The 14,691-nt window shown below is 43.7% G+C and overlaps 1 protein-coding gene across 4 annotated transcripts in view; it reads right to left on the reverse strand.

Annotated features, from left to right (window-relative positions):
* The window catches only part of mybpc3 (myosin binding protein C3), a 48,327-nt gene that overhangs the window by 30,376 nt on the left and 3,260 nt on the right, over positions 1–14,691 (reverse strand). The window contains exons 2-14 of one of the 4 annotated variants that reach the window (XM_031586828.1): positions 12,093–12,362; positions 10,214–10,417; positions 9,894–9,971; positions 9,096–9,244; positions 8,304–8,421; positions 7,969–8,017; positions 7,250–7,291; positions 4,433–4,492; positions 3,868–3,870; positions 1,776–1,799; positions 1,155–1,321; positions 589–721; positions 16–18 (exon numbers count right to left, since the gene is read on the reverse strand). In XM_031586828.1, the coding sequence (XP_031442688.1) occupies positions 16–18; positions 589–721; positions 1,155–1,321; positions 1,776–1,799; positions 3,868–3,870; positions 4,433–4,492; positions 7,250–7,291; positions 7,969–8,017; positions 8,304–8,421; positions 9,096–9,244; positions 9,894–9,971; positions 10,214–10,417; positions 12,093–12,362 (1,300 nt within the window). The remainder of the gene's footprint in view (positions 1–15; positions 19–588; positions 722–1,154; positions 1,322–1,775; positions 1,800–3,867; positions 3,871–4,432; positions 4,493–7,249; positions 7,292–7,968; positions 8,018–8,303; positions 8,422–9,095; positions 9,245–9,893; positions 9,972–10,213; positions 10,418–12,092; positions 12,363–14,691) is intronic. The other 3 variants (XM_031586830.1, XM_031586829.1, XM_031586831.1) reach the window with 3 other exon arrangements.

Raw genomic sequence — 14,691 nt, forward strand, 5'->3', positions numbered from 1 at the left:
CCAAGAGCCACTCACTTGCTAGGGTTGACAGGAGGCGTCCGTCACAGGGGGCCACAGGCCCACAGCCACACGATGGAGTCATCAGGCACCACAGGAGACACATACAGACAGGTCACATGATCATTAGAGGCACTCTTACAACAGGAAAGAGTAGCTAGCGTGTGATATTACACATATTTGTGGGAAACAGAGAGAGACAATGGACATTGAATTGAATTTGAATAGTATTGAAAATCTCTGTTTTGTTAGCGAGATTTACCAATTCCTGTATTGACCTGTAGAATATTCACAAAGCTTAATACCTATTCATTTAGTGTCTTTACAAACATTGTATAGACCCTAAAATAGACACTGAGACACTAAGATGTGAGTTCTCATTTTAATCTAATGACTAAATTCTTAAGATAACTCAATCAACAGAGTTCTGTCGGGTTTCCTGTTCCGAGACGCTAGAAGTTCTACAGGATCAAGAGGTTCTGAGAGTTCTAGAGGTTGTAGAGGATTAAAGACATGTCCGCTATGGAAACAAATAAAGAAAGTTCCCGTTTTAGGAACATATGGGCCACATACTCTTCCCCCCAAAGCTACCTTCCAGATGCCTTGATCTCCTGCCCGTTCTTCAGCCATTTGACGTCAGCGTTGGCGTCAGCCACCTCTATGGCCAGTTTGATCTTCTGTCCTTTTTCCACTTGATAGGCAGGGTCCAGATTCTTCAGGAAGGCTGTTGGTTCAGAGGCACACACACACACCACATTAGCAAAGTTCTACACACACACACACACACACACGATGTTAGATCAGTAGAGCTGACACACACACACAAGATGTTAGATCAGTAGAGCCGAGACACACACACACACACACACACACACACACACACACACACACATACAGAGAGAGAGACAGAGAGAAAGACATAGATGTTGAATCACTGGGGCTGACTCACAGAGACATATCAGTGTGGATGCTATGATAGGAGTCCCATTGAACCCTGGGAGTGACCGTCACTCTCCTTCTCTGGCATCTACACTTCCTAGAGGTCTACACCATAGACACCCTCTCCTTCTATCTATCTATCTATCTATCTATCTATCTCTTTGTCTGTCTTCCCCCTCTTTTTCTCCCTATCTATCTCTCCCACTCATAACACTGACCAGCGCTCTTCTTCTCTTGAGGCTTCTTCATCTTCTTCAGGCGCTTGAGCATGCCGCGCAGGTCGGTGATGCCGTGCTGGAAGGCGATCTTCTCATAGTCAGTGGGCGGGGCCTTCTGCAGGATGTCCCACACGTCCACCTCCTCGTCCTTCCTCCTCTGCACTGCCCTGGCACAGGTGAAGCAAAGGCAGGAGTCACCAACAGTTCAACTACACATGTGCATTAAGCCCTATAACTCACAGATAGGCCCTATTATTCCTACATGTTAAGGCAGCATTGAGAACCTCTGCCTTACTTCAATGACATTTTCGTTCTCATGATTTCCATACATCACATATGCATACGTAGCATACATTCCCCATAATGTGTAGTTTCCATACATCTCTCATGACAGCCGTCACTGGGACATGGGAACATCTTATCGTTATATTTGAAAACAGGAATGGCTTTACAGGATATTTGAAATCAGGACACATAAAAGGGAAACATTAAAGGGATGAAAGGTTGAACAGCTTCACTGGATATTTGACACATTTACAGTGACAGGAGAGGAGATTTTCAAGCACACACCACACACCACACACATCAGGGGGAGGTGAGGAGAAGATGCAGGACTCTTACCGCGGCGAAGCTTTTAAAGAACTGCTACTCTCATTCAGATGCAGAAGCCACAAGCAGGGCAAGACAGACCGCAATGCATTAATACACACCTTCAGAGAAATGCAAACACGTACGCATACGCATACCAATACACATACACACACACAAACAACAAATACAGTATAGACACTCACGTACACAGTGCACACACAGGCACAAACTCGCACACACAAGGCTAATAGAGCATATCAGACCATCAGGTTTCATTTGTACTGTATGACACTAATTTAGCTTTAGAGCAATACAGAGGCTTTAATGACAAAAATAAACCATTTTCAAAAACATCATCATTAGCTAATATCAGTTAACCGGTGCTTAAGCCTACGCAAGTAAAATGCCATCATTAATGAATTCTAGTGGTGCAGGTGATCTGAAATTTCAAAAAGTGTGAAAATGAATATGCATGTTCAGGTGGGGGTGGGCAAACAGGAGGTGAGGGTTCACTGTGCTCAACTACTTTGGGAGGGATAAAAAAGAAGATGAATACGACGGAGAGAAAAACACAATGGTGAGCTGGTGGCAGTGATGTATGAGTCACCACGGGTAGGTGAGTGACCTTTCCTAATGAGGACTTTCTGTTCTGTCCGCAGTCAGGCCAGAGTGAACACAAACATGAGCGATGAGACAAAGAACACTCTTGGAACAAAAAAGAAAGGGTACAAGAACCTTGGAATGTTCCTGTGTGGAACACTTTCAATTGAGGTTCTTTACGGAACCTTTTGTTAAGCTTCTTCTCCCCCATCAGATTTCCCCTAGTTTTCGCTGTGGAATTTTTTTTCAAGGATAAAAAACTAAATAACCTTTTCCCACCAGCACCAGTGTGGAAACTCTTAAGAACTCAGAAAGACCACGCTCACGATCACCACCAAAGCATCATATGGCTCATGACCACAGTCAAAATGCTTCAGGTGGGATACAAATATAATCAAACATTTAGTTCTTGCTCACATTCCCCAGACAGCATTCCCTACACAGACTTGGCTAGGTTGCTCTCCAGATCAGAGCTAGATCTGTCCTGGTATTAACTGCTGTCTGAGGTGACTGTCTGCAGGGCTTTTGTAAAACTGCTGACTGAGTGAGTGAGTTTGTCCTCTGCTGTCTGGTGGTGCTAAAAGCTGCAAGCAGAGGGGACAGTTAGTTGCTTATGACGTGTTCAGAGCCACAGTGGATTCTCATGAGAGGGGAAGTGGTCCATTATTTTCCATTTTCTGTCCGTATGACAAATTTCAAAGCCATGTTTTCAACATCATGAAAGCAGTTTGGAGGGCATTTAGCTAAATGTGTAACTGTGTTTGTATTCGTCCGACTCAAAACCTTTTACTCAATTCCATTCTTACGTAATGTCTCTTGTAGACTAGTAGCTTTGGAGGTAAATGAGTAGGGCAGAAATAAAAGGCTTATAATTGGGATAGTCTGCCTACAGAAACTTTACAGGTGGTTTGTTGAAATCCAAGTTCAGTCGTTCTAATTGTTCACTGAACATCACATCAACCAAACCCGAACCCGAACCCTAACCCTAACCCTACCCTTATCCATAGATTGTAGTTTACAGGGTTTCAACAGATAGTTTGTCTATAACCTGAGCATCTGTAGATGTGAGCGTCTGTAGCCAACCATCCAATTAAAACAAATAAAGTGTGACCGTCTTGTTTGTAATGCTTTAACAAACAGAGAAAGCTTCCTGTGTGGCCATGTGGAAAAGGACTTAAGGAACAGTTAGAGGACAGAGGACCATGAGGAGCTGTTAGAGGAATCTGACAAAAAAAGTGTATGGGAGTAGAAACGCAGGCTGCACCTTTAACAACGACGTCCTCAATGTTACAGATACAATTAACAACCGTTGTGATCAAAATACTCTTTATCTGATAACCCAGCTGATGTAAACACAGGGTTACTACATGCAAGGGATCAGCCCAATCAACAGCAGACTCTGGAACAGAAACCCTAATCCGCCTCTGATTTGGCCCCATCCATTCCAGTGTCTGCTATGTGGGCCTCAGACCATCATGCAGTCAGGCCTGTGTGAGTCTGCAGCCTGAAGTAAACTACTTACTCTCTATGACGTCCAAAGCAATCCATGGAGGAGGCATTTCAGAAATAAAAAGGTCTGTCAGATTCATTTTTATGAAAAGTTTCACTTCATACTTCCGATGAATAATCGGTCAGTATGGAAACTTTTTCATACAGCATGTTGTTTGCTTGTATTCAATTCTTAAATGTAACTTAAACTCTTATGGGTAATACACACCAGTAAACATCATTCAATTAAATACAAGGACATGATCATGAACACTGACAGGTCACCACAAACAACACAAAATGGAAAGTTGGGACACTGTCATTTGCATGATATATTTCATTATTTTATTTGTACCATATATGTGTAATATACCTGTATATCTATGTTAATATGTATGCGTATGCAACATACAATTAAATATGTATACCGGTATGTTTAATTGCAGTCCTGTTTAAACATATACTGTGTATGTTTCATATGATGTTGGTTTTATGTAATATGTAAACTAATATATATGTAAAAATATATGTATGCTTGTTGATGTGAGTGTTTAACTGTATGATAGTTTCTGTATATAATGACATAAGGCGAGCCTAACCTCTTCTTGAGTAGCTGGGTGAAGTCCAGCTCTCCCGCATCCTCACTTCCATCTATGCTACTGTAAGGGAGACACAGCAGACAGCACACACATTGTCAACACACTCACAGTACAGAAAACATAAACACACACACACACTCACTGTCAACACACTCACAGTACAGAAAACATAAACACACACACACACTCACAGTACAGAAAACATAAAAACACACACACTCACAGTACAGAAAACATAAACACACACACACTCACTGTCAACACACTCACAGTACAGAAAACATAAACACACAAACACGCACACACACACTGTCAACACACACTCACAGAGCAGAAAACATTAGCACATATCACTCTACATGGTATCAGTCAATTAGCAGATTGATATATTTGCTCATTGACATCCACCATATACAATTCCAGGACAGTATACAATCCACTGACATACTCTTACCTCAGAAACCATTCTGACATTGATTAACCCTGCCTATAGCTCAACACAGCTGCAGGGCAGAGTAATTAATCATCTTCGGTGAAGTTCAACCAGATCTTACTGAAAATGGGCATTGCTACAAAAAATATACTGTAATATTGTAGGAGGGATGCTGTTTCTATGCAGTTATCACCTGAATCAAGACCTACTAAGAAGTTACTGAATGTTACTGAATACTCATACATGAGCTCACAGAGTACAATAAATGCAGTGTTACAGTTAAACACTTTCGAGTAACAGCGTCTCTTTTTGCAGATGTACATACACAACTAAGACTATTGTGTATCCATAATAACGATTGGTGCCTGTCTGCTACTAGCTGGATTTCCAGAAAATCATATTATGATTTTTAAAAATGGTAATCAGCTGCCTCAATATGCTTCTAACAAGAGACATAGCTCCCTGAAACGACCTCTGACCTCGCACTCACCCCCTCTGGCTACGCCCATTTAGTGCTCATTATCCCGGTGTGTTGATCTGATCATTGGTCGGTCTAATAAACTTCATCTCTCTCACCTGTTGGACCTGTTTCCCTTGCCTATGTCAACACCGCTGTTTTGTCTTAATTTACTCTGTGTGGTTTTTGGAAAAGGCCTTGGTGCCCTGAACCTTTCTGTTTGACTTTACCTGGATACTCTACTTATATTTGTTTGTTGTTTTGTTTCATGTCAGTGCCTCCGTACTAGATCCTAGCCAGTCAGTTTTGGGATTGTTGCACTGTACAGCACCTGTGATCAGCCTCTGTTAACATTAAAGCCTTGTTGTCCTGCACTTGCATCCAGACCACTGGCTGAAACCCTGACACTCCCTAAAAGGTGTGTTGTTATATGACAATAACGCACTCAGCCATGTAACAGAACTCTGCTAGTTAAGTCAGTGAGGAATGGCGTCTGCTGAGTGTAAGAGACTTATAATGCCCTCCTCTGAAGCGTTTACAGGGGTAATGTTTATAGGCTGGCATTAATACCATGCTGCAAGAAGGTCACTCTATGGCACTCACCTATCAATCACAGTCTGCAAGTACCAGAACCAAGGCACATACTAACACCGTAACAAAGTCTCTTTTGAAATCTACACCAAGGCCAAGAGCAGACAAAAGGGGGGGGGGGGGGGGGGGGTGGTCAGGACTTTCTTTGAGGGGCCAGTCATGTGTATGTGAAGAATAGCTGTAGTCATGCGTGTCCATACCCTCTAAGGCACATGGTATGAAGACAAGTGTGTTTGAGTTATAGTGCACCTCCAGCATCCATGAATGTGTTTGTAGAACAAGTGTTCTTTGCACAGGGAGGTTAGTCACATACATGGGGTCTGTCTGGAGGTCCCGCAGTAGCGGGGTTGAGAAACACTGTCTGAATGCATGACCAGTGGGCCCGAGAGCTCGGACCAAAGCTCACACTGCCAGGACTGTGTTTGTGCAGCCAGCTTCACTGGTTCTGTCAAAGGAACAGGCAGCTCTCAGAGAAAGGGCTTGAGTTTCAACAGCAGAGATAGACAGCGATATATACACACAATGTAATTGTGATTGTAATTTGTAATTGTAATAGTCATTTATAATAGAACATTTTAATTGTAATTATAACCCAGATAGGAGATGAAACATGTCTGTCATGTCTGATGTGGTGTGGTTTCTGAGGGTGCAACAACTTCAATCGTCTGAAAAGAAGTTGTGTCCTGAAATAGCTTCAAAGGATAGTTGTGCGTCAGACTGAAGCCTTTCATTCTCTCTGTTAATGTCTCTGATTAAAAACAATTATTAAAAAAAAGCCCCTGAAACTCAGACCCAGTCTCTCAGTGCCACGGCCTCCTGCAGGACGACAGTGAAGAGGAACATAGTCACATGTACTCTGAGGTCGTCTGGCACTGCTGACCCAGAGGAGGAGAGGAAGAGAAAGAAAGAAAGAAAGAAAGAAAGAAAATAAATAATAATGGGAGGAAGACAGGACGAGAGAGAGGAAGAGAGACGGAATGAGTGAATGAATGAATAAAATAATGAATTGATGGATGGATGAATGAATGAATGAATGAATGGATGGATGGATGGGTGGATGTATGGATGAATGGATGAATGGACGAATGAATGAATGGATGGATAGATGGATGGATGGAGGGATGCACAAATGAATGAAAAGTTGTAGACATGAAAAGAGAGGATGGAATAGAGTAAGAGTAAGGATAGAGGGATGAGAGGGATCAGTGGGATGAGAGGGATCAGTGGGATGAGAGGAAAGGAGGGATGAGAGGCTGGACAGATGGATCAGGCAGTGACCCATAGACCTCTGGATGTGTAAAATGCTCCCTGACGGTGCAGCAAACTGCCTCTGTACCTTCCAGCGCCGTGCTTCTTTTTTCCACCGCCACTTGCGCTCCTAATACAGTTTCACAAGGTCCACAACATTAGAATCCATCATGGACACGCACAGAAGGACTTTAAACAATCTCTGTGTCCTTGTAATAATGGAAATGGAAATTATCTCATCCTCTCTGTCTCTGTCTCTGTCTCTCTCTCTGTCTCTGTCTCTGTCTCTCTCACTCTCTCCCTCTCTCTCTCTCTCTCTCATTGTCTCTCGCTGTCTCTTACTCTACTCCCTCTGTCTAACTTCGAAACTTTTCTCGCTGTCTCCCTCTCCCCCTCCCTCCCTCCCTCCCTCTCTCTCTCTCTCCCTCTCTCTCACTCTCTCTCTCTCTCTCCCTCCCTCCCATTCTATGTTTCTCTCTCTCTCTCTCCCTCTCTCTCTCTCTCTCCCATTCTATCTTTCTCTCTCTCTCTCTCTCCCTCTCTCTCTCTCCCATTCTATCTTTCTCTCTCTCTCCCTCTCTCTCTCACTCACATCTTTCACACTCTCTCTTCCCCAGTCTACAGAAGAAGCAGAGGACTCTAGCTGCTGTGAACAATACCGGGAAAGAAATCATGGACAACAGTGGAAAGTGATGATCAGCTCTGAAAAACCATCACATGAAGTGACAGCTCTTCATGACAACAAAACACAATATGGTTTCAATGTGTGCATTTCCGTGCACTGCTAAGGTAAGGATTTAAACTCACGTGCGTCTGAAGGCGGCGCGGATGTCAAACTCCTCCACTGCACGAGCCTCTACAGATGAAAACAGATGAAACCTCATCAGGCACAGGGTGACAGGATCACACGTGACAGTAATCACGACGTAACTGACATAGGAAAACAGCTGTTGCCAAAACTGATTTCAGTGAATGGGAAGCCAAATAGGCGAATATGTTTTCATCACAAGGATGACACATTTAATGCTTTCCATGTAATGTGCTCTACAAGCGAATCACAAGACATCTATTGATATAGTAAAGAGCAATGGCTAGATGGTGTTTTCCTGATTTATCCATGGAGATGTAGAAGGCAACCTCACCATGTACAGTCAGATCAAAGTTGCAGCTGTCAAACTTGTCCCTTGACGACACTTCACACCTGTAGCCTCCAGCGAAGTTGGCTTTGGCACCGATGACGTGCATCTCAAAGGTGTACACCTGCAGGAGCAGCACACGGGCATGAGGTGAGGTAGGGGGGCACACGAGGGGCGCACGTAGGCACACACACACACAGACACACACACACACACACACACATACACACACACTAGGGGCATCTGGCCTTGCTGCTGATCTCATCCAAATTAACCAAATCGATTTTGTTGCTGTACATTACACAATGTTCCCATAGATCATCCATTTGAGTACCAAAATCATGTTAATTTACTGGATCTCAAACTTCAGCGACTGAGTTATAGTTCTGGGCAGGGTTTCTGCCTTTAAGCCTTCTTAAAGCTACGTCATTTTTAACGTATACCTTAAGCTGTACCTTAACGTTTTGAAGTGTTTCCCAGAATGTCATCTCACACGTGCACAAACCTACGTAAATGACAATAATCGATTCCAGAAACATGGATTCAGCCTCTTAATGTATACATAGGAAAGTGTGTCTTAGGGGAACTCTTAAGAGATGGGAAACACGCATAGAAAAGTAAACAACTTTAGTAAGGTATACCGATCAAGTTCGTAAACGCTAACAACATGACAATGTTATTGGGAAAGCCAGGCCTGGGTACTTTAGCACTACATCAGTGCCCCCACTGGATCTCTCTGGCTAACATTATCCACATGGCACTCTCTTTCACACTCCGACATGCTGCTCACATACACACCTTTGTGTTGCGGTCATATATCTCCTTCAGCTGCAGGTGTTTGCCAGACTTGCTGGCCAGGTCCATCCATTTTCCTTTGAACCACTTGACTGTGGGCTTCTTCAACAGGGAGGTTGCGTTCACCTTGGCCACAATGATGATGTTCTCACCTGGACAGGTAACGAGAAAAAGGACAGACTGTCTCCTACAGATCCTGTAACATTTTGGAAAAGGTTACTTCCATGTTATGGCAGGGATGCTAAGCTAACTTCTTAGCATGCCAATTTTAGTTTCGATAATGTCCCACAGTAGACACATTTGTATCTCTTTACCATGTGCAAGTAAATGAGAGGAGATTGAACACTATAGTATACTATAGGATTTAAGAACGCACACTATAGTGTACTACATAATTACGTTTTCTATTGATGTCGATAAACGTATCTTGAAACATAACAATGTCTTATTCCACTTCTCCTGTCTTAGTTCACACAGACTAGTGGGAGACTCTTGCAGCTTTTACATACACTTTACATTGTTCCTCATTTCACTGACCAAAAGAGTGAGAGATGTTGAGCAACTACTATTGTTAGGTGGTGGGGAGACTGTTGAACTCTCATCTCATCACTATCATTTTGAGCACTCTCTCTCTCTCTCTCTCTCTTGTTGCTATGGTGTTTGCTCAATGACATGTTCAAGACCCACAATCCAGGTTTGTTATACACTCTACTTCATCAGCTTTTACAGTGGCCCCTGTGCTCAGTGCGACCCATGACCTATGACCCCACATTATTCCTGATAGGCCTGGTTGTGACTCACCCACAGTGACGTCCCCACTCTGAGGCTTTTCTGTAAACAGCCCAGTCAGGTCCTGCCGAGTGTCCACAGACATGCGCCCTGAGACAGACAGAGACAGGTACAGACAAACAGACAGACACAGCCAGGCAGAGAGAAATTAGTATAGGACTTGGTGAAGTGACGTTTACCATACACTTGTTTCCATTAACTATACCTAGCTGCATATACACTACTGCTTAGTAGGGCATAATCAACAAATGAAAGTGTTAACATGTGATTTTTATGTCTGGCTCTAGTCTGTAAACTCCTGACATCTCCAGCCTTCCCCAGTAGTGACTCACGGTCAGCGTTGGTATCTGTGCCATGGCCGTTGGTCTCTGGGGCAGGGGCAGGGGCAGGGGCAGCTGGGGCGGAATCAGGGACAGCTGGGGCAGATTCAGGGGCAGCTGGCTCTGGAGGTGCCCCATCGGCTGGGGCATCTGCTGGGGGAGGGGCAGCATCAGCAGGAGCTGGGTCTGGAGCAGGAGCAGCCTCCTCCTTCACCGCTGAACAACAGGTGGAATATTCCAGTCAGAAAACCAGAATATTATAGTCACTATGCAGAGTTCCGGAAGAATTCAGAGTTAGAATGTTCTATTTAGAACACAGACTTAGAATGTCTCCGCGTTCCAGTTCCATTCAAAACCAAGAACCATAACATTCCAGTCTGCGTTCAAATTTGGAATGTTCTCATCAGAACCGTTTCAGTAAAGCTTGGTTTATACTTATGTCGCCGACACTTTTGAAATGGTCGCCGACAAAAAAAAAAAGTGTCGCTCAAGCTGTTTTGTTTATGCTTCAGGCGAACAGTCGCCGCCTACGTCATAAATGGAGTGGCTCCAACGGCATTTTTTTGCCATTACATTGTTGACTTTTTGAAAATAAACTGCGCGTGCTGCCTTTCTAGCTAATCACACTAGCGTGATTAAAGAGTGTCTAATAGTATATATCCGCTTTAACAGGCAAACTTATCTCCATCATGGTAGGTATTATTTGTGGAAATCTCTGAGTCTCTTAGACTGTACTGTGTTTGATCAGAAATCTCGAGTCTAGTTTCAGACTTCAGGTGTTCTGGGAAAGCAAAGCACAGATTTGACAAATTTGAAGACACCAACCACATACCTTCAAACACTAGCCACAGTGTGAAATTTCAAGAAACAAACATCAAACATTTTTCAGACATTAAACACACAGTTTTCTACAGTTTTTTTTCATGAGCTGAGTGCAGAGTGGTGCAGCAAATGTCCTAACGTGGTAAAAAGTGAAGAGATAGCAAACATCAAGCAGATATATCATGTTAGTGTGCCCGAGGTTCCACATTATTTAAGACTATATCAAACTTCTGTACATCTTTGAGTCACTCTTCCCGTTCCCCACTGGTGAGCCTGTTGTGTACAAGGCTCATTTAATTTCAGCAGGAGCTTGCTGTTAGTTTGGATGCTAGCCTTGCACACTCCCAAATCTCCCAAATCCTCATAAATCCTTTAATGGCCCTCCTGGCGCAGGTTAGTGGAGACACCTGCTGTAATAAGAATCGAGCACCAATGTCCTACCTCAGCCTAATGTCTGTCTGCCAGCATGTCTGCCTGTCTGCCTGCCTGCGCTAATGCTTTATCTCCTGCCATAGCCCCAGAGAGAATGTCTGCCCTTGTTTACACAGATTTATCACGTTGCCATGCCGACAAGCTTTATCTGTTGTCACCCGTCACTCGCAGGTCTGAACCTCAGCCATGGCTTCCCACCAGGAAACGTCATTCATCGTGGTGGAGTGAAGGTCACCAGGGTCAGGAGCGACTGGCTCCCGTCAGTGGTCCAGAGTCATTCTCAGGCACTAACCGACTCTGACAGCCATCTTATCTGTAGACCCTCACACAACTCATTAACATATTTTTACAATTACATGAGTATGCTATCTGACCGGTGAGAAGAACCAGCAAGGGCAGATGGTGTTCTGTGATTGGTTAAAAAAGGTGATGACAGAAGAAGTGAAGTCGCGTCAGATTGTGGTGAACTGTGGTTTGTTAAACATTCCAAAAGTGGAACTGTCATCACACCCAGTGAAGTGTAAACGTTCTGAAGTGACGTTATTGGCCAGAATATCGGTGAGCATTCCACAGAGGGACACAACGGCAGGTTTAGAGAAGAGTGAGGTTAGGGCTACTGTCTCAAACCCTAACCCACCTTCTGGCTCTTTTAGCTTTAGCTCAAATTTAACCTTCGACCCTCCAGCAATCACACAGTATCCTGCCGCATCTTCTTTGGCAACATCCTTTATGGTCAGGGAGTGCTTGCCACTGTCCGCCTTGATGTCGTACTTGTCACTGGTGGCGAGGTCTTTGGCGTCCTTCTGCCAGCGCACCTTGGCATCGGGCTTCTCGGCCTCGGCCTCGAACACCACAGTGGCGCCAACCTCGGCTGTCTGAGTCTTGGGTTTCTTAGCGAAGGCAGACACTGAGAGGGACAGAGGGAATCAGCACGTGCGTCGAGAGAAGAGTTCCTGTCAGGGTTAGTTAGGAAGCCTCAGACGATGCTAAGACAGGTGGAGGTCATAGGTCAGCTGCTCATTTCAACAGTCCACAACCCCAGGGTTGTTTGTTTACAAAATAACAACAAAAATGATGATGACACAATCATTCACAATCCTCCATAAACAGTCTTCATGTGGATACTCATGACAGCGGTGGTACAACATCTGAAACCGTAACATTGTAGATCACTCATAAGTCATGCCATATGGTATTCATTACATCATTATTATACTATGTTATAATATGTTCATTATTGTAATGAAAACTAGAAAATGTACAAACCTTAATGTGTGAATCTTAATGTCACAGACTGGTTTGGAAAAAGAAAATAACTGTAAAAAACTGTGACAGGAATGTCAGAGTTCCCTAAATGTAATTCTGAATGTACTTACATGTAATAGTCCATATCTTTTGATAGAGTGAATAGTATGATTCAGTATTACCAACATTTACCAACAATTTCAACCCTAACATTCATTTTTGGTAGCTAATCCTTGTTAGTACCTCTGTTCAAGGTATTGATCTGTTAAAAGGGAGTTTTTCCTTGCCCCAGTCACCTAAGTGCTTGCTCAAGGGGGTTTCTAGGGAGTTTCAATTGTTATTGGTGCTTTAGGTGAATAAATAAAATTTAAGTTTTTGATAACTTTATTCCCAATACCTGTTAGTACTTAGACTCATAACTAACTCTACTCCTAATCACTGCGAGCACTAAAGACACCTCAGGGAGGGGTAATTACATCAATGTGCCTGTAGCCAGAATTGGCTGTTGGTAGAAAATCTGAGAGGAGTCTGTGTTTACTACTATCCATACTCCACAGGTACCTCAGGTAACACAGGTAACACAGGTCCCTCCTGTTTTCGGACCCTCAACAATGCCCACAGATGGCCAAAGTGTCCAGGGTGAGGCCTGGGAATGGACTCATGCCAATGGAGTAGAACATGTCAGCTCACACATCATCCATCTCTGCTCTGTACACGCACAGCTGTGTCTTTGACAACAGAGAGAGACGTGCACACCAGCGAGAGAGAGAGACAGAGAGAGTGGTCAGAGATAGAGAGACAGAGAGAGAGCGAGAGAGAGAGAGAGAGAGAGAGAGAGAGAGACAGAGAGAGGGGTCAAAGATGGCAAACAACAGGGTTGCTCTCGAGTTTCATGCACCCGCAACAGAACAAAAGAGGGTAGTTATGGAAAGGCTATTTCTGGCCAGCAGGAATATGTGAATATATGTAAAAGGACACCTATTAACCACAGTTGTTGTCAGTTCCTGTTTCCATGTGCCCCTTTGAACTAACACACTTGAAGTGTTCTTAACCACATTATTTATTTGAATTAAACAATCTGTCTATTATATACATGTATTTATACTGTCTTTATGTATCACAACAACAGCTGTTTGTGTACGATTCGCGGCATCAACTTTCTTACAGCTAGCCTTGGTATGAGATACAGGGAACAAGGTCCGGGAGTAGTTTTGACCTCCTCTATGTCATAGCCTAAACAGCTTTAGTGTCTTATACACAGCTGTCATCTACTCTTGACTTTAAGCCGTGCCCAGCCCTAGCAGGTCTCGCCCCATTCTTTGTTCTACTTAGCCATGCCATGAGGGTTAGCTCTAAGTTCATCAGTTATTCTTGCCTCTTTAACATAATGTCACATACACACACACCACTTGGTAGAGTGACCTCTCTGGAGAGGCCAGAGAGAGCCTTTTTCAGCCCCTATATGAGTGTCATAAAAAACAAAAGCTCTCTAGGGCAACCCCGTGGACTGCGCCACAGGTAGTTGTGAAGGGGGATTAGTCAGGGTCTATTTCAGTTGTGAAGAAAGCATCGGAAGAATGGTACGCGTGCGGCAGGGCATCCAAGAGCAACACCTCCTTTTTCAACAGCAGTCCTGACATGACTTCTGCCTGGTCTCTCCTCAGGGGGCTAGCACTAGCGCTGGCTAGCTGCCATGTGAAGAGGTGGCAAGATCCGGACAGAGATTTATGCAAACTTCGGGTTGGCCATACACTGGGCAATATTTTGGGCAGCGCTGTCGGGTTAGATTGCTATCAAATGTCAACAAAGAGAAGCAAATGGTAAAGAGTGGCAGTAACAGATATTTTGCTATGGCAATTAGCCATGTATGTATTCAAACATTTCTCACAAATTTTACTTCAAAATATTGTCACTCCAACACGGCAGACATTTTATCACTTTTTCAGCTTGTTCCCCATAAATATTAAGAGCCGATACAAATTCTAATAGTC

The sequence above is a fragment of the Clupea harengus genome, chromosome 20, assembly GCF_900700415.2.
Source record: "Clupea harengus chromosome 20, Ch_v2.0.2, whole genome shotgun sequence".
Taxonomy (NCBI): domain Eukaryota; kingdom Metazoa; phylum Chordata; class Actinopteri; order Clupeiformes; family Clupeidae; genus Clupea; species Clupea harengus.